The sequence below is a fragment of the Silene latifolia genome, chromosome Y (genome assembly GCF_048544455.1).
Source record: "Silene latifolia isolate original U9 population chromosome Y, ASM4854445v1, whole genome shotgun sequence".
Classification (NCBI taxonomy): Eukaryota; Viridiplantae; Streptophyta; class Magnoliopsida; order Caryophyllales; family Caryophyllaceae; genus Silene; species Silene latifolia.
The window spans coordinates 449,461,301-449,482,983 of record NC_133538.1 but is presented as its reverse complement, the minus strand read 5'-3'; the positions used below and the strand labels follow the sequence as shown (position 1 = coordinate 449,482,983).

The 21,683-nt window shown below is 41.4% G+C and overlaps 1 protein-coding gene across 1 annotated transcript; it reads left to right on the top strand.

Moving 5' to 3' along the window:
* The first annotated feature begins 6,231 nt into the window (after positions 1 to 6,231).
* Positions 6,232 to 20,991, top strand: LOC141632771 (uncharacterized). Its single transcript, XM_074445284.1, has 12 exons — positions 6,232 to 6,322; positions 14,766 to 15,073; positions 15,461 to 15,624; positions 15,740 to 15,878; positions 15,971 to 16,810; positions 17,515 to 17,552; positions 17,646 to 17,828; positions 17,923 to 18,033; positions 18,116 to 18,222; positions 18,367 to 18,437; positions 18,833 to 18,854; positions 20,690 to 20,991. Exons 1-12 carry the CDS (start codon positions 6,232 to 6,234, stop codon positions 20,989 to 20,991), a joined length of 2,376 nt encoding a protein of 791 aa, XP_074301385.1.
* Positions 20,992 to 21,683: the final 692 nt, after the last annotated feature.

The window sequence follows — 21,683 nt, the reverse complement described above, 5'->3', positions numbered from 1 at the left end:
GCTGGCGATAAAAGTAAAAAAGACGAAGGAGCTGAATCTGCAGAGGTTCCTCGATCGAGTCAGAGGCGACTCGATCGAGGATCCAGCCAGCTCGATCGAGTCACCCCTCGACTCGATCTAGGATCCACTTCGACAGCTGACGGTGTTTCAAAACTTGTTTCTAAGGACAAGCAAGCCGAGCCCATAACTGTTGCACTACCTTTTCCTCATCGACAACAAAAATCCAAGCTGGATAAGCAGTTCGGTAAGTTTATGGAGGTCGTGAAGAATCTACAGGTAAGTGTCCCTTTCACTGAATTAATTACTCAATTGTCGGCTTATGCGAAATTCATGAAGGAGATTTTGACAAGGAAGAGATACTTTGACGCGGTGGAAACTATTGCTTACACTCAGAAGTGCAGTGCCATGTTGCCAATCAACTCACCACCTAATTTAAAGGATCCAGGAAGTTTTTCTATCCCTTGTCAAATTGGTCATCTTTCTATTAGTAAAGCTCTTTGTGATTTAGGAGCTAGCGTCAGCGTTATGCCTTATTCTATTTGTAAGAAATTAAATATGGGTCCGTTGACAGTTACTAATATGACACTGCAGATGGACGATAGAACTGTTAAACACCCATTGGGGATGTTAGAGGATGTTCCCGTTCGAATTGGGAAGTTTTTCATCCCCGTTGATTTTGTTGTAATGGATATGGCTGAAGACAACCAAATCCCTATCATCTTGGGCAGACCGTTCTTACATACTGCGGGGGCGGTCATAGATGTTAGGCAAGGGAGATTGACCTTAGCTGTGGGGGATGATACGATTATATTTAACTTGGAAAAAGCATTGAAAAACCCCATGATAGAAGAGACTTGTCATCGTATAGATGTTGTTGATTTTACTATTGATGAGTGTCTTCCTATATGCTTGGACAGGGATCCTCTGGAGATTGCCCTGGTCACAGATCCAGCTGATCAGACGGGTTCATGGAGTCCAGAAGTTCATCGGATTGAGAAGCTTCTAACTGGATAGGAATGCCCACATCAGAAGGTATATAGTTTGGGTGTCACCCCTAAGGTAACTGAGGTAAAGAAACCTGAATTGAAACCTCTTCCCTCTCATCTCAAATATGAATTTCTTGATGACTGTGAAATGAACCCAGTGATCGTCAATGCTAGCCTAACTGAAGGTCAACTATCTGCTTTGTTGACTGTTTTGAGAACTCATAAAAAGGCAATTGGGTATAGCATTGATAATGTCAAAGGTATTAGCCCTGATTTTTGTATGCATCGTATTCATTTGGAAGAGGGCCACAAGCCTAGTGCACAAGGTCAGAGACGACTAAATCCTCCAATGCAGGAGGTGGTAAGAAAAGAGATACATAAATTACTTGATGCCGGTATAATTTTCTTTATATCTGATTCTAAATGGGTCAGTCCTGTCCAAGTTATACCTAAGAAGGGAGGTACTACAGTAGTAAATAATGATAGGAATAAATTGATTGCTACTAGACTTGTTACAGGGTGGAGGATGTGCATTGACTATAGAAAGTTGAACACGGCCACTAAAAAGGACCATTTCCCACTTTCTTACATTGACCAAATGTTAGAGAGATTAGCGTGTCATAGTTATTTCTGTTACCTATATGGCTACTCCGGTTTCTTTCAGATACCCATACATCCTGACGATCAGGAAAAGACCACTTTCACATGTCCATATGGTGTATTTTCTTATAGGAGGATGCCCTTTGGTTTATGTAACGCTCCTGCTACCTTTCAGCGTTGTATGATGGCCATATTTTCTGATTACATAGAGTCTATCATGGAGGTCGTTATGGATGATTTCAGTGTATATGGTACTGATTTTGATATTTGTTTGAGAAACTTGACTAAAGTTTTGCAGCGTTGTGAGGAGAGCAACCTTGTTCTCAACTGGGAGAAGTGCCACTTCATGGTTACTGAAGGGGTGGTACTCGGTCACTTGGTGTCAGGTAAGGGTATTCAGGTGGACAAAGCTATGGTTGAGGTAATTGAGCAACTCCCGTACCCGGTTAATGTTAAAAGTGTGCGTAGTTTTCTTGGTCATGCAGGGTTCTATCGCCGCTTTATTAAGGATTTTTCTAAAATTGCTCAACTTCTAACTCAGCTTCTTCATAAAGATACACCTTTTGTGTTTACTGACACGTGTATTCAAGCCTTTGACATGATCAAACAAGCTCTTATCTCAGTTCCCATAATCCGATCACCTCATTGGAGCCTTCTTTTTGAGATTATGTTCGATGCCAGTGACTATGCAGTTGGAGCTGTTCTAGGGCAGCGAAAGGACAAGGTGTTACATGCCATTTACTATGGAAGCAAGACTCTCGATGATGCACAAATCAACTATGCTACTACAGAGAAGGAGCTTCTTGCAGTTGTCTATTCTTTAGACAAATTTAGAGCTTATCTTGTTGGTTCTAAAGTTATTGTTCATACTAACCATGCAGCTTTAAAAAATCTTTTAACCAAACAAGAGGCTAAACCTAGACTTATTAGATGGATCTTATTGTTACAAGAATTTGACTTAGAAATCCGTGATAAGTCTGGTGCTGAAAATGTTGTTGCAGATCATTTGTCCAGATTGAGATTTTCAGGAAGAGAGATTTTGCCCATTGATGACTCTTTTCCAGACGACCATCTTCTAGCTGTAGCTGCAAATACCCCATGGTTTGCAAATTATGCCAATTATTTGGTAGGAGGTACACTTCCTCTTGACTTATCTTATAAGCAGAAGAAGAGATTTATGCATGATGTGAAGCGGTACTTCTGGGACGATCCCTATCTGTTCCGAGAGTGTGCCGATGGTATCTACAGACGATGTATTTCAGAGGGTGAGGTACGTGCCATCCTTTCTCATTGTCACTCTTCTTCCTATGGTGGTCATCATGGTCCTTCTCGGACATTTGCTAAGGTAATGCAATCGGGTTTTTATTGGCCTACTATCCTTAAGGATGCTACTAACTTTGTCCGTTCTTGTGATGCTTGTCAAAGAACTGGCAATATCTCGCAAAGGCATGAGATGCCTCAAGCTGGGATATCCGAAGTGGATATTTTTTATGTTTGGGGCGTTGATTACCAAGGGCCGTTCCCTACATATTTCGGGAACCAATACATATTAGTAGCTGTAGATTATGTTTCTAAATGGGTGGAGGCAATTGCCACCCCCACTTGTGATGCTAAATCTGTTGTTAAGCTGTTTCAGAAGATTATCTTTCCATGGTTTGGAGTGCCTCGCGCCGTGATCAGTGATGGAGCCAAGCATTTTAATGAGCGTCATCTTAATTCTCTCTTGAAGAAATATGGCGTTACACACCGCAGAGGATTGGCTTATCATCCTCAAACCAGTGGACAAGTGGAGATTTCCAACAGAGAGCTGAAACAGATCTTGGAAAAGGTAGTAAGCAAGAACAGAAAAGATTGGAGTCAGAAGCTCGATGATACTTTGTGGGCTTACCGTACTGCCTTCAAAACGCCGATTGGAACCTCACCTTACCGTCTCGTCTATGGCAAGTCCTGTCATTTACCTGTGGAGCTTGAGTACAAGGCTATGTGGGCCATAAAAGAGCTGAATATGGATCCCTCACTGGCGGGTGAGAAACGACTGATGCAGTTGAATGACCTTGATGAATTTCGACTGCATGCCTACGATAGTGCTCAAGTATACCAGGAGCGAACGAAGAAGTGGCATGACAAGCATATATTGCAAAGGGAATTTCATGTTGGTGAGAAAGTTCTCTTATTTAACTCTCGTTTGCGCTTGTTTCCAGGTAAATTGAAGAGTAGATGGTCTGGACCGTTCACTATTACTGATGTGAACAAATTTGGGTCAGTTACACTGCATTATGACACAGGAAAGACCTTCAAAGTGAATGGGCAACGCTTGAAAACTTACTATGAAGATGCTTATGTTGGGGTAATAGAGGCCCTTGACCTCTTCCCCATTTATTTTTCTTGCTGATGAAGAATTACGGTCGTGCGGGACCGCAAAAAACAGCGCTACCTAGAGGCAGCTCGGATTTTGTAACTTATTAGTTTGTAATTAGGATTTCATTTCAAGTTTTTGCTTTTATGTTTTTCCTTGACCTTTGAGAGATGAGGAGAGGGTACTTGATATGCTTTCAAGTATTATTTGTAGGAATTTTGACGGAATTTGAAGCTATGAGTAACAAATGACGAGAAAAGAAGCCAACATCAACTTCCTCGATCGAGCCACATGCGACTCGATCGAGGAACCTATCAGCTCGATCGAGCCAGGAGCGACTCGATCGAGGCACCTATGCACAAATTCAAAAAGTTTAAAACGAAAGTTGGCTAGTCAGGAAACTGGTTCCTCGATCGAGCCAGGCGCGACTCGATCGAGGCACCTAAAAAAACCGGGTTCCGCGTTTTCTTTAAACCGGTTTTGTGTTTAATTGCTCTTACTTCTTTCAATTCCCTTCTTCTTATTTCGACACTTTCCTGCATTCTTCCTCCTCTATTGCTCTTTTTCTTTCATTCATCATAAATCATCATCAAATCTCACTTAAAACTTGTGTTTAATTGCTTATTACTTGTTTGCATCACTCTCTTGTGCTTATTTTCGCGATTCATTGCTATTTTTGCTCAGGTATGTCCCGAAATTTGCCTAATTTGTCTCGAAAATTCTGAAATTCCTTGCTTATAACTTGAGTTTATTGTATTAAATCTTCCATTGCTAGTATACATTTGCTATTTCCTTGCTTTCTAGCTCCTTGTTTGTTGAAATTCATGCCTAATTTGCTAATTTGGGAATTAGGGTTCTTCAAAATCCGGGTAGAAAATATGCATTAAATTGGTTAGAAATTGTGTTCTTATGCTTGGATTCTTCATTATTTGATACATACTCATGTTCCCTTAACTTTTTGGATGCTTTAATTGTGATTTTGAGTCTTAAAAATTGATTTTTTGACCCATATTTGCCATAAAACGGGATTGTTTTGTGCTATGGTTGGAATATGATTGTCTACTTGTCTTTTTTGTAGGCAATGTCGACTTCTAGGCAAGGAAATAAGAGGACTCGAGAAAGGAGAGCCCCGGTTCAGCAACCCGAGGTGATTCCCGAAGAAGTTGTGTCTTCGGAGGATGACTTATCGCCTTTGGATGATTACCCATTCATCGAATTCCGTGACAAAGCACAAAAGGACAGGTTCGATTATTTGTTAACTAAATCTATGAGTGCCACTCGATGCGTGGATAGGAAAATTTTGCGAACATTGAAGATAGATGACATTATGTTTGGCATGTTCAATGAGATAGGGTTACATGGTCTTTTCACACTCCATGAATTATCTTACCCTGCTTTAACTCTCGAGTTTTTGAGCTCATTTACCTACTTTCCCAGTGATCATCTTATCAAATTTCGATTGCTTAATGTAGAGCGGTCCTTAACCTTTGACCGTCTGTCAGAAATTCTGGGAATAGATAAGCATACAGACGGAGACTTGTACGGTGTTGGTGGGCTGTCCGCTATTCGATATTTTCCATTGTTTACCGGTTATGCGGATGCGGATGTCGGTGCTATGGCTTTGTTGGACGTCCAACACGTTTGTCTTCGTTTATTCTTGAGGTATTGGAGCTACTTGTTGTATGGCCGACACGACAAGAGCAAGACCTCCACTATTGAGGTCTTAATCCTTGCTAGTTACTTGAATCCTTATCGAGAGGAGATATTCGAGTTCTCTCCCCCTACTCTTGTGTGCTCGGCTTTTGATAGGATGATTGGGAGGTATGGGAACCTTGATTGTGGTGCTCTTGTCACCAAGATAGCTAGGGCTGTTTGTGATTTTGAGGGTGATGACCCCTACGAGCCCATGGATGACCATGAGCCACTTGTTGATCATGACCACCTCCGTTATGACATTTCTTATATTGACATCAAGAATGGGAAGGACCATTACTGGAGGGTCCATGGCGAGTCTTACATGCTTCTACCTTGCGCCCGTTTACCTGCTATCGACCCCCTTGAGGAGAGTACGGCTGTGGAGCGACCCCCACCCGTTACTTATCTGATTCCTCAGGACCTTCTGGTCACTTTTCCTGGGTCTAGTACTACTACCACTACCGACGGGCGCTGGAGACGTCGTCAGCCCACTACCTATCTGCCTGGCTCATTCCAGCCTGCTCCTCCTCCACCTCCTTCAGCCTATCTTGCTCAGGCTACCATTTTGATCCGGTTATTACACGAGAGGTGAGGATGCATGAGGGCATCAACACTGCTTTGACAGAGAGACGGATGTGGGAACAGATGGAGGCCTTGTCTCTTGCTTCAGGGGGCCAGTATCGAGGTGTGACACCTAGCTATTACACCACTCCGGGTGATGACAGCCGTGTGTTCCATCTATATTGTAACACCCCCATACTCTGAGTGCCTTACCAGGACCACTCAGGTATGAAGACATCACCATCTCGGTTGCCCGAGGCATGATAATCAAATAGACAAAACAGAAACAACATTTATTATAAGTTGTTTAATGAATAAGTACAATCCTCGAAACCAAACTGAAAGTACAATACATTATTCCAAACTATCTGTTCTCAACTGAAATGTAAATAAATGCTAAACTACAGCGGAAGACTCTATCGTCATGTCGTGGCCATCCCAGCTATCCCAGTATCATCTCTATACCTGTTCAATATCTGCTCACCATCCCCGAATGGATCACCGCAGGTTTTACAAAACAACACCGGGGTCAGTACTAATCACACAATCAATATAGATAACAACAATAAGACAAACAGACAATTTGTTGTCACACACACCCATACACCACCAACTCCCATCATCTCAATCCGGTCCCTTTGGACCACCCGCCCGAGTGGGGGACCGCAGCCGTTCCCACCTAAGCCCCGCTCATCGTACGAGCGATAACCCTGTCCATTAATGTGCACATCCCCTTTCGTGGCGGGTTCCACGAAGGGCGAAACTAGGGCGTGAGATCACTCCCGCAAGTGACCCCACTCAGCCGAGAACGCATCTCGAGAGCCATAGGAACCAATCACAACCACAATCACAATCACAATCATCATATCAAATAACTAACTACAGCACATCACCAATATCCCATTATGGGACTAATACTGAGTAGGAAATCCTACCTGGAAAGCACAACACGCAGACGGTATCTACAGCTGTCTCAAAACGCCTCTTCTACAAATTCTCCTCCTAACAAATAACACATAAAGGCTACCAATTACTTACTATTCATAAAACCCCCAAATCCTAAATTAGGGTTTGACCAAACCTAGCAAAACATTATATAAATTATATTAAAAGCTTACCCTTGATGCAAGGAATCCAACGACACGAATCGACCGTCGAACTCGGGAATTGTTAAGGATGCGATTAGGAAGATGATGATTTGCTTTCTCTCTTAAACAGGTTTTAGGTTTTGGTAAAAGTGAATTAAAACAACGACGATTAAGTTTAAATACCCTAATCGCATAATTAACAAAACCCGCGAAAAACTCCCCGTAAACCGGACACTCGATCGAGTACCCAAGGTACTCGATCGAGTACCCCCCTACTCGATCGAGTGCCCCAGCTACTCGATCGAGTGCCCAACAGGTCAGAAACTATTTTATTCTGCAACATACCCTTACTCGACGAGTAAGGGCTACTCGATAGAGTACCCCAAGACCATAAATACGGAGTATTACGGTCTTCCCTCCTTAAAAGGAACTTCGTCCCCCAAGTTCAAACCACTACTAAACAAAGGTACTCCCATAAGCTTCCCGACTCGAAGGTCAAAATAAACACAACGTAAAACATGCTACTAACCCAACTTATCCCGACAAACATACCGACACAACATATAAAAGGGGTGTAAAAACTCTTAAAAACTCTCGCGATCATCTCCTACCCCCCTAAAAGAAACAAGGTTACGTCCCCGTAACCATACATACCTGATCAAAAAGGAAAGGGTAACGCTCTTTCATGATATCCTCCGCCTCCCATGTAGCTTCCTCAGTCTCATGGTTAAACCAAAGGATCTTAAGCAACACTGTCTCACCACTCCTGGTCTTTCTAACTTTTCGGTCTAGGATCCGCTTAGGCACCTCAAGGTACGATAAAGACTCATCCAGCTCTAAGCTCTCTGCCTCCAACACATGTGACGGGTCACTCACATACTTCCGTACCTGCGATACATGAAACACATTATGCACTCTCTCCAAAGCGGCCGGTAAAGCCAAACGATAAGCCACTTCCCCAACTCGCTCTAAGATCTCATAAGGCCCTATAAACTTCTGGCTTAGCTTGCCTTTCTTCCCAAATCTCATAACTCCTCGCATAGGAGACACTTTCAGAAGAACCTTGTCCCCAACCTGAAACTCTATGTCCCGACGATGTAGATCTCGCATAACTCTTGTCGATCCGAGTTTGCTCTCATCCGTTCCCGATCATCTTAATCTGTTCCACCATCTCATGTACCATCTATGGTCCTAAAACCATTGCCTCAAAGCACTATCGTCCCAACAGATCGGACTCCTACATCTCCTCCCATACAAAGCCTCAAACGGTGCCATGCCAATCTTTGGTGTGATAGCATTGTTGTAAGAAAACTTTATTAAGTCCAACCTCTGCTCCCGGCTACCACCAAAATCCATCACACAAGCTCGCAACATATCCTCAAGAGTCTTGATTGTTCTCTCGGTCTGCCCATCTGTCGCGCGGTGAAATCTTTGTACTCATCTTCAAAGTCTGTTCCCAACGATTCTGCAACTCCTTCCAAAACCTCGATATAAACCTCGCATCTCTGTCGGACACTATGTCCTTAGGGACTCCATGTAACTTAAGCACGTTCTTTCGATAGGCCATAGCCAATTGTGCCTTAGTCCATGTATCTTTCATTGGAACAAAGTGAGTGACTTGGTCAACCGATCCACTATCACCCAAATCATATTGTTACCTTGTTGACTCTTAGGTAAACCCACAATGAAATCCATGGAAATGGATTCCCACTTCCACTCAGGCACCTCCAAAGACTGAACCTTACCTTGTGGTCTTCTCTGTTCCCCTTTAACTCTCTGGCATGTCAAACAACGGGACACAAACTCGGCTGTCTCTTTCTTCATCCCAGGCCACCAAAACGTTTTCTTCAAATCTTTGTAAAGCTTGTCTCCACCCGGATGAACTGAATATGGTGTGCAATGCGCTTCAGTCATGATTGTCTTTTTCAACTCCTCGTCATTAGGAACACACCACCTACCATCAAACCTCAAGCTACCATCGGTATGAATGGAAAACAGGGACTTTGTCCCTTTCTCTACTCGACTCTCCACTCCACTATCTTAGGATCCAAAGCTTGTTTACCTCGAATATCATCATAAAACTCCATGTGTACTGTCATATCACCCATAGCATCTCCTTTCTGCATCATATGAATCCCAAAGCTCGCTACCTCATCCCTCAGCCTCATCAAAGATAGAGCTGTACACAAGGAATGTACACTCTTTCTACTCAAAGCATCAGCAACAACATTGGCCTTCCCTTCATGGTAGATGATTTCCATGTCGTAATCACCAATCAGCTCCATCCACCTCCTCTGTCTCATGTTCAACTCCTTCTGCGTGAAGATGTACTTGAGACTCTTGTGATCAGAAAATACCTTAAAGATTGCTCCATAAAGGTAGTGCCTCCAAATCTTGAGAGCAAACACCACTGCACCCAACTCCAGGTCATGAGTAGGGTAGTTCTCCTCATAAGGCTTCAACTGCCTAGAAGCATAGGCAATTACTTTACCATTCTGCATCAACACACATCCCAACCCATTCTTCGAGGCATCTGTATAGACCTCAAAATTCTCGCTCCCTTCGAGCAATGCCAAGACGGGAGCCGTGGTCAAACGCTCCTTTAAGGTTTGGGAACGCCGTCTCACAACTCTCATCCCAACGAAACTGTTCTCTTTCCTCATCAACGCTGTCATCGGTCTAGCTATCTTGGAGAAATCTTTCACGAACCGTCGTAGTATCCGGCTAAACCCAAGAAACTCCTAACCTCAAGCAACATTCTTGGTGCTTCCCACTTTGTCCTTTGCTTCAATCTTCGCCAGGATCCTGACTACCCCATCTTTAGAGATTACATGCCCCGGAAAAGCAACCTTCTCCAACCAGAACTCACACTTGGACAGCTTAGCATACAACTCATGATCTCTCAAAGTACGCAACACGATCCTCGGATGCTCCTCATGCTCCTCCTTAGTCTTAGAGTAGACTAAGATGTCATCGATAAACACCACTACAAACCGATCCAAGAACGTCGAAGATCCTATTCATCAAATCCATAAACACTGCCGGCGCATTAGACAACCCAAATGGCATCACCACATACTCATAATGGCCATACCTCGACGTGAAAGCTGTCTTCGGTATGTCCACATCTCTAATCTTCACCGATGGTACCCGACCTCAAATCGATCTTAGAAAAGACCGTTGCACCACTCAACTGATCAAACAGGTCATCTATCCTTGGCAAAGGATACTTGTTCTTTATCGTCACACGGTTCAGCTCCCGGTAATCTATGCATAACCTCAAAGTTCCATCCTTCTTCTTCACGAAAAGAGCGGTGCTCCCCAAGGCGATACACTTGGTCTAATGTATCCCTTCTCTATCAAATCATCCAACTGCTTCCTAAGCTCCTCCATCTCCTTAGGACCCATACGGTACGGTGCCTTAGAGATTGGCCCCGTCCCTGGCTTCAACTCAACGGTGAAATCTATCTCCCTCTTCGGTGGCAACCCGGAATCTCCTACGGAAAGACATCTCGCAAACTCCCCCCCCACCATGGTATCTCATCAATTGCTAGGGCTCTCTATCCGGTCATCTCTCACATGGCACAAAATCAGAGGACATCCCTTCCTCAGATACGACTTCAAAGTGACAACAGAATCAACTTAACTTTGGGTTTGACTAGAAACCCACGATAAGACACACTTACACCCTTAGGACCTCTAAGGGACACTCTCTTTGATGATGAGTCTATCTTAGCCTTATACTTTCCTAACCAATCCATCCCAACTATCATCTCAAAACCATTAAAAGGAAACTCTAGCAAGTCTACAGGGAAATCGACTTGCCCAACTATCAAAGATACATCTCTAAACAACCTCCCACACGATACAGACTCGCCTGAAGGTATGAAAACTTGCTCCCTAACTGACTCATATACTCTCAAACCCAACTGTTTTACATGACTCGAAGACACAAACGATTGAGAAGCCCCTGAATCAAACAAAACAAACGTAGGAATACCATTAACAAGGAATGTACCGGTGATAACGTGCGCATCCTCCTCAGCTGCCTTCTTGTCCATCATGAACAACTTGCCCTTTGGTCTTACGCCCACCTCCTGGACAAGTACTAGGCGATGCGGTCGGCTTAGCACCCGACCCTTGATTGTTGTTGTTGTTCATCGGTGTCTTCGATAAAATTACCGCCGTTGCGGTTGCCTCCACTGGTAGCTCGACCTCCCGGTTTGGCCATGATCCGGTGGTCCGTTGCTCGCAAAGCTCGTGCGGGTCTCTCGAAAAGATCCGGTGCGCTCGTGCACTCATGTCTCTTGTGGCCTACGCCACCACAACCAAAGCGAGTCACTCCCGGTGTTGCTCACACTCCCACGACCTCGCCCAAAGGAAGTTCCAAAGACTAAACCGGACCAGAAGAAAATCCCTTAGATTGATTGTGGTTGCTTTTCTTGAAATTAGATTGGCCACCACCCTCGCTCTCAGACTTCCTCTTCTCTCCACCCGACCTCTCCTGAGCCATCTCCACTAGTCTCTCAGCTCTCCCAGCCCTCTCATATGCTTCCTTCACATCAGTAAGGACTCCCACGGGTAACTTATCCATAATCTTCGTGGTTAGCCCTCTCTCAAACCTCAAAGCCAGATTCTCCTCACTCAAACCCATATCCTTAGCATATCTGGATTTCTCATTGAACTGTCAGTAGTACTCAGCCACGGACATCTCGGAGTCATCTTAAACTTGTCGAACTCCTCTCTCAACTTACTCCTCACATGCTCGGGTACGAACTCCTTCCTCCTCACCCCTACGAAACTCCTCCCAAGGTATAGCGGGTAACCCCTGGTTGGTATATATCTCCTTGGCACTCACTTTCACTGAATCCCACCACTTGCATTTTGCCTCCCTCGGATAGAATGCGGCTGATCCACTCTCATCTCATCGGGACGGCGAACTAAATCTAGTATGTTCTCCATCTCCCTCAGCCAACTATCAAGATGGTTAGGCTCCTCAACTCCCTTGTACTCCTTCGGGTTAAACCTCGCAATATAGAGGCTGACTTTAGCATGGTCAACCTCCTTCTCCTTACTCTTATCCTTGTCCTCATTCACTCTCTTCGGGGTCTCGGAAGAGCGTCTGGTGTTCCAACATCTTAACGATGTCATCCGTAGTCATAAGCTCAGCTCTCGCGTACAAAGCATTTCTCTTGGGCGGCATCTTGAAGCTATATAAGAAAGGGATAAACATAAACACGCGTACTAAACCTCAAAACACGAAAACGCGCTGCCCAGAACCTACTCGATCGAGTATCCAAACCCACTCGATCGAGTAACGGGCTACTCGATCGAGTGCCCCCATGTACTCGATCAGTACCCAAACTCAGAACCAAAGGACCTTCGATCACTAACCCACTCGATCGAGTATCTAGGCTACTCGATCGAGTGACCCCCTACTCGATCGAGTACCCCTAGTTACTCGATCGAGTGCCCCAAAACTCGATTCTGGACTCAAAATCGTTAAAAACCTACCCGATCGAGTCAGCCTCACTCGATCAAGTACCACCAATACGTAAGAGTTACCCGCATATTACGTCACATACTAACATGCTAACTTTATAAAATCATATGATATCATAATAAATATGCTACGCATTTACTCTACTATCAACAAGATCAATTCATCATGCCATTAAAGCCACATTGTAAACATCCAACATGTTATTCCATCATCACGTCTACATATATATATTACTTTTCTTTCACATTCTCAACTTCTCCTTCAACATCCAACAATCAAATCACACATTCCATCACATTGTCACGCAAGTTACTAAGCACACACATGACTCAACACACATTTCCCCCATGTGACCGGTTCAAAGTTGTAGGGCGAACCCCGCGACTTTAGGACGTCTCCCAAGCCTTTGCACTAGCTCCTACAACTTTTACCCCGGGTTCATTTTAATTGACTCCCTATATTCATTAAGTTCATTGGTTACGGGTTTCGGGATCGTCGCTCGATACCATTTGTAACACCCCATACTCCGAGTGCCTTACCAGGACCACTCAGGTATGAAGACATCACCATCTCGGTTGCCCGAGGCATGATAATCAAATAGACAAAACAGAAACAACATTTATTATAAGTAGTTTAATGAATAAGTACAATCCTCGAAACCAAACTGAAAGTACAATACATTATTCCAAACTATCTGTTCTCAACTGAAATGTAAATAAATGCTAAACTACCACTACTACAACATGTAGATAAGAAATCATCAATAAATAACCATGTAAGTGTTTAAATGGTGTCTTATCTCAAAAAACCAATCCATAAAGAAAAATGATTTCTTAAGTTGTGTGTGCCCCACTCAATATACATAACAAAGAAACCATCATAAAAAAGCTGGTTTCTTATGTGAAAAAATTGGCGCAATTATATATTTTGGTACATATAAAATGGCGCCATTACTACTAGACTACTACTCCGTACAAAGTAATTTTTTTGACTTTTTTGAAAAAAATATTAAAGTAGAAAAAGGATAGTCAATTAGTCATAAGAAACATAAAAGAAAAAAAATCCATCACCCATCTCTCTCTTGAACCCTAGAAAACCCAATTACTACTCAACTTCTACTCTGTACTCTCCAAATCCTCGGTCATTTTTGCCATCCACAACCTGCCATCGCCAACCTACTCATCAGCCCGTCGCGATTTTCTGTCAGTTGAGTCCCCTTTCTTCATTTTTTTGTATAAATAAGCTTTGTTTTCCTTATTAATTGATGGGATGCAATTATGCTTGTTTTCAAAGATAGAAACCACAAAGATCCAATCTTTACATTGAAAATGGCGACTTTAACAACAATAAATTAGTACTGAGATATTGAAGTGTCTGTAAAACCGGAATTACATTGGAAATTCCCGACTTTGGGAAATAGTTTTTTGATGGGTCGATCTAAGAAAGGTAAACAAAGAGGGTTTATATGGGAATTTAAGGAAGGAAATGATGTTGAACATATTCGATTGAACGATGGGGAATTGAGATTCAAAGGAATGGAAATGAAAAATAAAGAAGGTTTATATGGGCATTTTTCATTTCGTTTAGTATTTGGCCTGCTAGTAATAAGACTAGAAATGCTATCAATTCGTTCAGTATTTGGCCTGCTTATGATGTTTAGTTTTCAAGTGGTGTAATTAATTACCTCCTTATGATGTTGAACTTTATGCAATTTATTTAGTATTTGACTATGAGTTGATTAATAAAAAATGACGCCACTAAGTAATAGAAGTTGATAATTAATTGTAAAGTAGTAGTGTGACCTTCTGTGTTTTCGAGTGTTAAACACCAGTAAAGGTCTAGGTCATATCCATAAGGAGAAGAAATAGTTCACTCCATAATTTCAAAATGGTATCAAATCGTAAAATGAGTACGAAGTTCATTTATGTTTGTATGATATGAATTGGTTCTGAGTAGTTTATAAATTTTATGCACAGGTTTATGGCAAAAAAGAACAAACAAGCTCATCAACGTCGAAATGATTGAATCGGACCACGAATCGATCGAGAACGAAAATCGTGAATATGAGAGGGGTCGTACTGTGTTGGCATTAGTTGGGAAGGCGATTGATAGTAATACTAAAATTCCCTTGCAGTGGAATTGCAGAAACGTGCCATTTGGGGACCACAAAACCTCATTTTCCACATACATCGGCGTTGTTGCTCGTGAACGAGTATCCATCAACTATAGAAAGTGGCCGGACGTTCCACAAGCTAAGTTAGATGAGGTTTATGAGTTCATCGCGGTAAGAAAGAATTCATCACAAAACTGCTTATATTAAGAAAGTTATTTATTACAAACTTATTTTAATTACCATAAAAATAATGTGCAGAAAGGGTTCATAGTACGAGAAGATCGTAGAAAGTGGATCCTAACACGAGCGATAAAAGATGGAATGCTTTCAAGACTAGATTAAGAAAGTATTGGTTATACAAATCTGATGGAGAGATTAGAAAAAAGAGGCCATGGAAATACCGTTGGATACATCAACTTTGTTTGGGACAAATTCGCCACTTATACTACTCCCGAGTTTAGAGTAATTTTATTATATAAGCTTTGCTATTATAGATTTCGTATTTAATGAACATACAAATTCTCTTTCTCTAACTTTGTTTCATTATGTTATGCAAAGGCAATAAGTGCCAAGTTTCGGGAAAAATCACAATTAAAGAATTCAAGCTATCGAGGAGGAAGACGTGGGTACCAGTATTTTGAGGAACAAGTTGTAAGTTTTCATAAAGCTAACTTCGTGGTTTTGTTGTTAGAACGTGTTTTGGTTGTCCTTATTTTTACACTGTATAATCTTTTAAGATCATTGTTGTGCATCAGTTCATGGTGGTGAGTGTAGAACGATTACGATACCTACTTTTATGCTAATCTTATGTTTGACAAGCCATTTGTTTAATTTTAGGAACAAGAGCTCTGAAAAAAAAATCCATTTCACGGAAGTTCCTCGACATTTAGTGTGGATTAAAGCTCATTCTGATGTTAATGATGATGGTCATATAATCTTTAACAATCCAACAGATCTGAAAGTTGGTGAAGAAATTGTAAGAATTATTTGTGCATTATTTCATATCGCCAAAACTCGTATCTTATAATTTACTACTAAATTGCTTGAATTATCTATTGTTTGTGTCAGAGAACATTGATGGCACAATCCCAAGATGGAGGAATAGGATCCAGTGGCCGAGATGATATTTTAGCTAGAGCATTAAAGAAGCCCGAACGAGGAGGTCAAGTTGTCGCTGTAGGATCTGGGATCACAAACAAAGAGTATTTTGGCTATAACAAACCGATCCCACCTAGCCATTTGCACACTCAAATTAATAATTTGACGTCGGAATTGGTAGCTGTGAAAAACCAACACAATCTTTTGGCCTCTTTTGTTTTGTCAAACTTAAACGAAGAACAATTGAGACGATTTCCAGCCATTACTACTGATGCTAATGGCCAGTTAGACGCTTCTGGTCAGTTTGGTTCTTTTGGTCAGCCAGGGTTAAACGACACTCGATCTATTCCTTTCATAGGCCATGTTGGTAACCAAGCTACGAGTTTTAATGTCCAAACTACTGGTGCTAATGGCCAGTTTGACGCTTCTGGTCAGTTTGGTTTTTTCTGTCAGCCAGGATTAACCGGCACTCGATCTAATCCTTTCATAGGCCATGTTGGTAACCAAGCTAATGGTTTTGATGTCCAAACTACTGGTGCTAATGGCCAGATAGACGCTTCTGTGTTAGACGAAGAGGTTTCATTCACCCAATTGTTGACTGCTAGTTTTGGACTTCGCCAAGGGTGCAAAGATGACAGAGTCTCCCGTCCTAATCATCAAGAAAGGCTTCTAGTGGAGGAGACTAAACCTTATCGTGTGGAGACTGAACCTTATCGTGTTCCTTGGCCTGAAAATGGGCCTGAGTTGCAACATAATCCACACAATAACTTTCAGCTTCAATCTAGCCGTAATCGTTCTATATTTCTGGAGGTAGTAAACATTTTTTTTATTATTTGATTAAAGGTGTTAGTAATAGAATAACCTTGTTTTATATATATTATTAGGGAGAGAATGATTGTTGCTTAGCGATTGAAGGCGACCAAGGGCACCAAATTGTTGCTAACGGAACGGTATTCATAGAGTCTGCTGAGAAAGTGACAGTTCATTGTCATAATCTATCAGTTTGGTTTCCGTCGAGTGAGTATTATAGAAGCTATTATGCCTTGTGCACCTTTGCCATGTCCTACCGAGGAATTTACCGTAGTTGTTCAAGCCATACGACTTTGTCAAGTGGCCAAGTCATTTGATTTTTCCAAGAAACATGGTAAATGCATATTAGCATAACTAAGTCTCGCTTTACATATTACGGAAACAAGTTGCCACGTCATTTAATTTTATTTTTGAGAATGCATGATGATGATGAAATCGCTAAAGCTAATCTCCAACCAAAAAATCAGTTTACCACCACATCCCCACGATCGTGTTCATCTCAAGGATCATGCTCTCGAAAGTACATTATAAGCGATAAGGATCGAGCTAAGTTAACCACTGATTTATTGCGTGTTTTAAAGAACGAAGCTATGGTTATGAAAAAAAATGACGAAAAAATCATAGTTCCAATCCCTACAAGTGTCTGTTATTTTTCCATTGATGTTGAACTTAACTATGAAGATTTGTTTGATTGGTGTTTTCAGAGAGAGATTGGAGCAAATCACATATCCATTTTTATGAAGTAAGTGCCTCGCTACTCAGTTTAGGACAGTATATATTGTGTGTATTTTATTGCTAATTATGTTTAGTCGATTTTTTCTTTTATACGTACAAGGTACTTAAGTGATAAATGTCATAAAGAGAGTGTTTCCGGAATGTATGGATTTTGTGACGTCAACTATCTATCACCCTTATCACTGTTGGAAAAGGGGGAGCGCATCGACTACTTAGCTCGTGTCTTTGGTTGGAATGAAGGTTTGAATATTAATCAAACGTTCTTTGCTCCTTTTCATGAAAAGTAAGTAAACACTTAGTGCTTTACTGATTTAGTAACAACTTTTTATGATGTGTTTGATTGTTCTACATTTACTTCACTACTCTTTTGTATACAGTCGTCATTGGATGCTAGCTGTTATTAGTCCATGGAATGGAATAGTCTGGTGGCTTAATCCTTCGGGTTCTGAAAATGAGATCTCTCAATTCGCTGAAGAGATTATCAATGAGTATGTAACAATAAAAAAAAAATCACCTCTTTAATGTTATCGTACACTACTTTAGATATCTAATTTTGTTACAATTATTTAGAGGAATCATAAAGTTTAGCCTGGAACATCGGAAGGACATCAAGAAACTGAAAAGGAAACCACTTATTAAGTGGAGGAAACCATTGGTATGTTCGTTAAGCAATTTATGTATATTCTTTATAAGTGCATTTTATTTTTTGATGCATATACATAATAAATTGGACGATTTTTCATTACTTTTATCAAATTTAAAGTTCATTGGAATTCGATTTTCGTATCGGTGCCCTCGACAACCTTGAGTTGACTCGCTAGATTGTGGATTTTATGTTTGTCGTTATATGCTCGAAGCAATTGCAAATAGACACCAAGTGATTCCTGATCAGGTATGACTCGCTAGATTGTAGATTTTATGTTTGTCGTTATAGCTACAAGATGAATTTGTATTGTGAGTTTTGTGTTGATGAGTTTTTGATGTTATTGGTATATTGATTCTTGGATGAAAGTTGTTAAGAGTAGAACTAGGGGGTCGAGGGATCTAAGGATGATGTTCAGCCTACATAGCTTTAGCTGCATTGACTAGGCTAATTTAGTTAGTAGTCTTGAAGTTTGTGTTGGATAACCTCCAAGTGCTTTGGCTTATATGAACCACATTATTTTCTTGTCTGTTGCGATATTAGAATGTTGAACTACGTCTTAATTGTTTTGGCGTGGTTTGTTACCAAGCCGCACATGTAAACAATTGTACTAATTGTTTTCCTAATGCTTTTTTTTTTTGTAGTATTTTAAGGATGTTAGAAGACGTATGAGCAACAAATGATTGATGAGGTTAGAGATATGTGGACCACATTTGTTCTCAAGCACAAAGAAGTAGAGGACGAGGAGGATGGTTTAGAAGTTAGTTAATGAGCTAGCTACATTATTTGGTAATTTTTTGGCAAATATGCTAATTTTTGGGTGTTAAACAATTAGTGACACAAAATACATTGGGCTTCAAGTTGTAAATTTGAAAATATTTTTGCATCAATATATATAATATGATGATTTTTGAAAATCATTTGATTTCTACTTTTGCGTACTGTGTATGATGATCTTGGAAAAAAAATGAGATTAATTGTATAATAAGACGTATAATATATAAATAATTAGATGATTATTAATTTAGGATAAGAAACCATATATCTCTATAACAAGGTGTCTAGCACTTAGATAAGAAACCATGTATCTCTTTAACAAGGTATCTAGTAGTAAGATAAGAAACCATCTATCTTCATAACAAGGTGTTTAAAATTTAGATAAGAAACCATTTTTCTTACTTTGGTGATTATTTCTCCAGCTACCAAAGAAATCATCTAACTCCTAACATTGGTTTCTAACCTTGAAACAAAGACATCATTTTTTTTGCATGGTCTCTTACCCTAAGAGACCTTTGACCTTGAGACCATCTCTATAATGGTCTCTTTGGCTATATTCCAATGGTTTCTTTGACATTTTTTGTAGTAGTGTACAGCGGAAGACTCTATCGTCATGTCGTGGCCATCCCAGCTATCCCAGTATCATCTCTATACCTGTTCAATATCTGCTCACCATCCCCGAATGGATCACCGCAGGTTTTACAAAACAACACCGGGGTCAGTACTAATCACACAATCAATATAGATAACAACAATAAGACAAACAGACAGCTGAACTGTCACACACACCCATACACCACCAACTCCCATCATCTCAATCCGATCATCCCTTTGGACCGACCACGATGGGGGACCGCGCTGCCGTTCCCACCTAAGCCCCGCTCATCGTACGAGCGATAACCCTGTCCATTAATGTGCACATCCCCTTTCGTGACGGGTTCCACGAAGGGCGAAACTAGGGCGTGAGATCACTCCCGCAAGTGACCCCACTCAGCCGAGAACGCATCTCGAGAGCCATAGGAACCAATCACAACCACAATCACAATCACAATCATCATATCAAATAACTAACTACAGCACATCACCAATATCCCATTATGGGACTAATACTGAGTAGGAAATCCTACCTGGAAAGCACAACACGCAGACGGTATCTACAGCTGTCTCAAAACGCCTCTTCTACAAATTCTCCTCCTAACAAATAACACATAAAGGCTACCAATTACTTACTATTCATAAAACCCCCAAATCCTAAATTAGGGTTTGACCAAACCTAGCAAAACATTATATAAATTATATTAAAAGCTTACCCTTGACGCAAGGAATCCAACGACACGAACTACGACACGAACTGACCGTCTGAACTCCGGGAATTGTTAATGATGCGATTAGGAAGATGACTGACTGCTTTCTCTCTTAAACAGGTTTTAGGTTTTGGTAAAAGTGAATTAAAACAACGACGATTAAGTTTAAATACCCTAATCGCATAATTAACAAAACCCGCGAAAAACCCCTCAGAAACCAGGACACTCGATCGAGTACCCAAGGTACTCGATCGAGTACCCCTACTCGATCGAGTGCCCCAGCTACTCGATCGAGTGCCAACAGGTCAGAAACTATTTTATTCTGCAACATACCCTTACTCGACAGAGTAAGGGCTACTCGATAGAGTACCCCCAAGACCATAAATACGGAGTATTACATATATGGAGTGACTCCTACAGAGTTCGGGCAGTTTAGTACTACCTACGGTGCCTTGGGCCGTCCCTTCTACACTCCAGTCCGCCCCCCTCAGCCTACTTCTATTTTTGCGGAGGACGCCGGTGTTCCTTGCTCCCAGAGAGGACCGTTTGGTCAGTTTAGTGCTTCTACTTCCGCTGTTGTTGTTCCAGGAGGAGGTGGTCGTGGTAGAGGCCGTGTTAGGAGAGCCACCCGTGGTCGAGGTCGTAGTTCCGTTCCTGATCCTGAGCTGATGTCCCTGTATGCCGAGATCGATGATTTTGATGATACTGATGGAGCCCAGTAGTGACAGCTGGTCACTACATCCCTCTCTTTCCAGCTGATTTGGGGGAGGCTACTGCATTACAGCTGGTATTATCTTTCTTGTTTTGTTTTATTGCATTTTTTTTGTTTTCCCTCTTCCCTTTGTTAGGAGTGTCCTATAGGTTGCTGGATTTCTGTGATTGCTATGTTGTAGGCGTCACAATGAGGACACTGTGACATTTAGATTTGGGGGAGTGTGTTTATTTTTGTTGTGTACTTTTATTTAATGTTGTGTGTGAAAAATTCAAAAATTCAAAAAAAATTGAAAAATTATAAAATACAATAACATGTTTTTATTTATTTTGAGTCGAGTCTTAGTGAATTGTGTAGCAACGATGATAATTTGCTTTGTCTTTGCATTTGAGCCCCATCTAGTTGTCCATGTACATTGTTTTGACCTGTTAGCTATGATGAACAAAGCTCTTTACTCAAGTCTTGATCGTCACAATATGCCTTATGCCGAGTAGACTTGACTCTATTTTGTTGGTAAACCACTTAAATTTCTGAGGTCTTTAGAGCTTCCTAGGCCGGGAACATTAATAAACCGGTCTCATTGTTATTTAGGCTGAAGAGTGTGGTCTCCTTGTGGAATATGTAATATCAAACTGCATAAGTGTGACATTAGTTTCTTAGCTTTTGCGCGTTCATATGATTAAGTACATGAGGATAGGCCGT

Coding starts and splice junctions, on each gene's coding strand:
- LOC141632771 (XM_074445284.1), top strand. CDS start 6,232: ATGCATGAGGGCATCAACACTGCTTTGACAGAGAGACGGATGTGGGAA. Junction 16,811..17,514: donor ATCGTTCTATATTTCTGGAG/GTAGTAAACATT, acceptor TGGTGTTTTCAG/AGAGAGATTGGAGCAAATCA. Junction 17,829..17,922: donor TTTGCTCCTTTTCATGAAAA/GTAAGTAAACAC, acceptor TTTTGTATACAG/TCGTCATTGGATGCTAGCTG.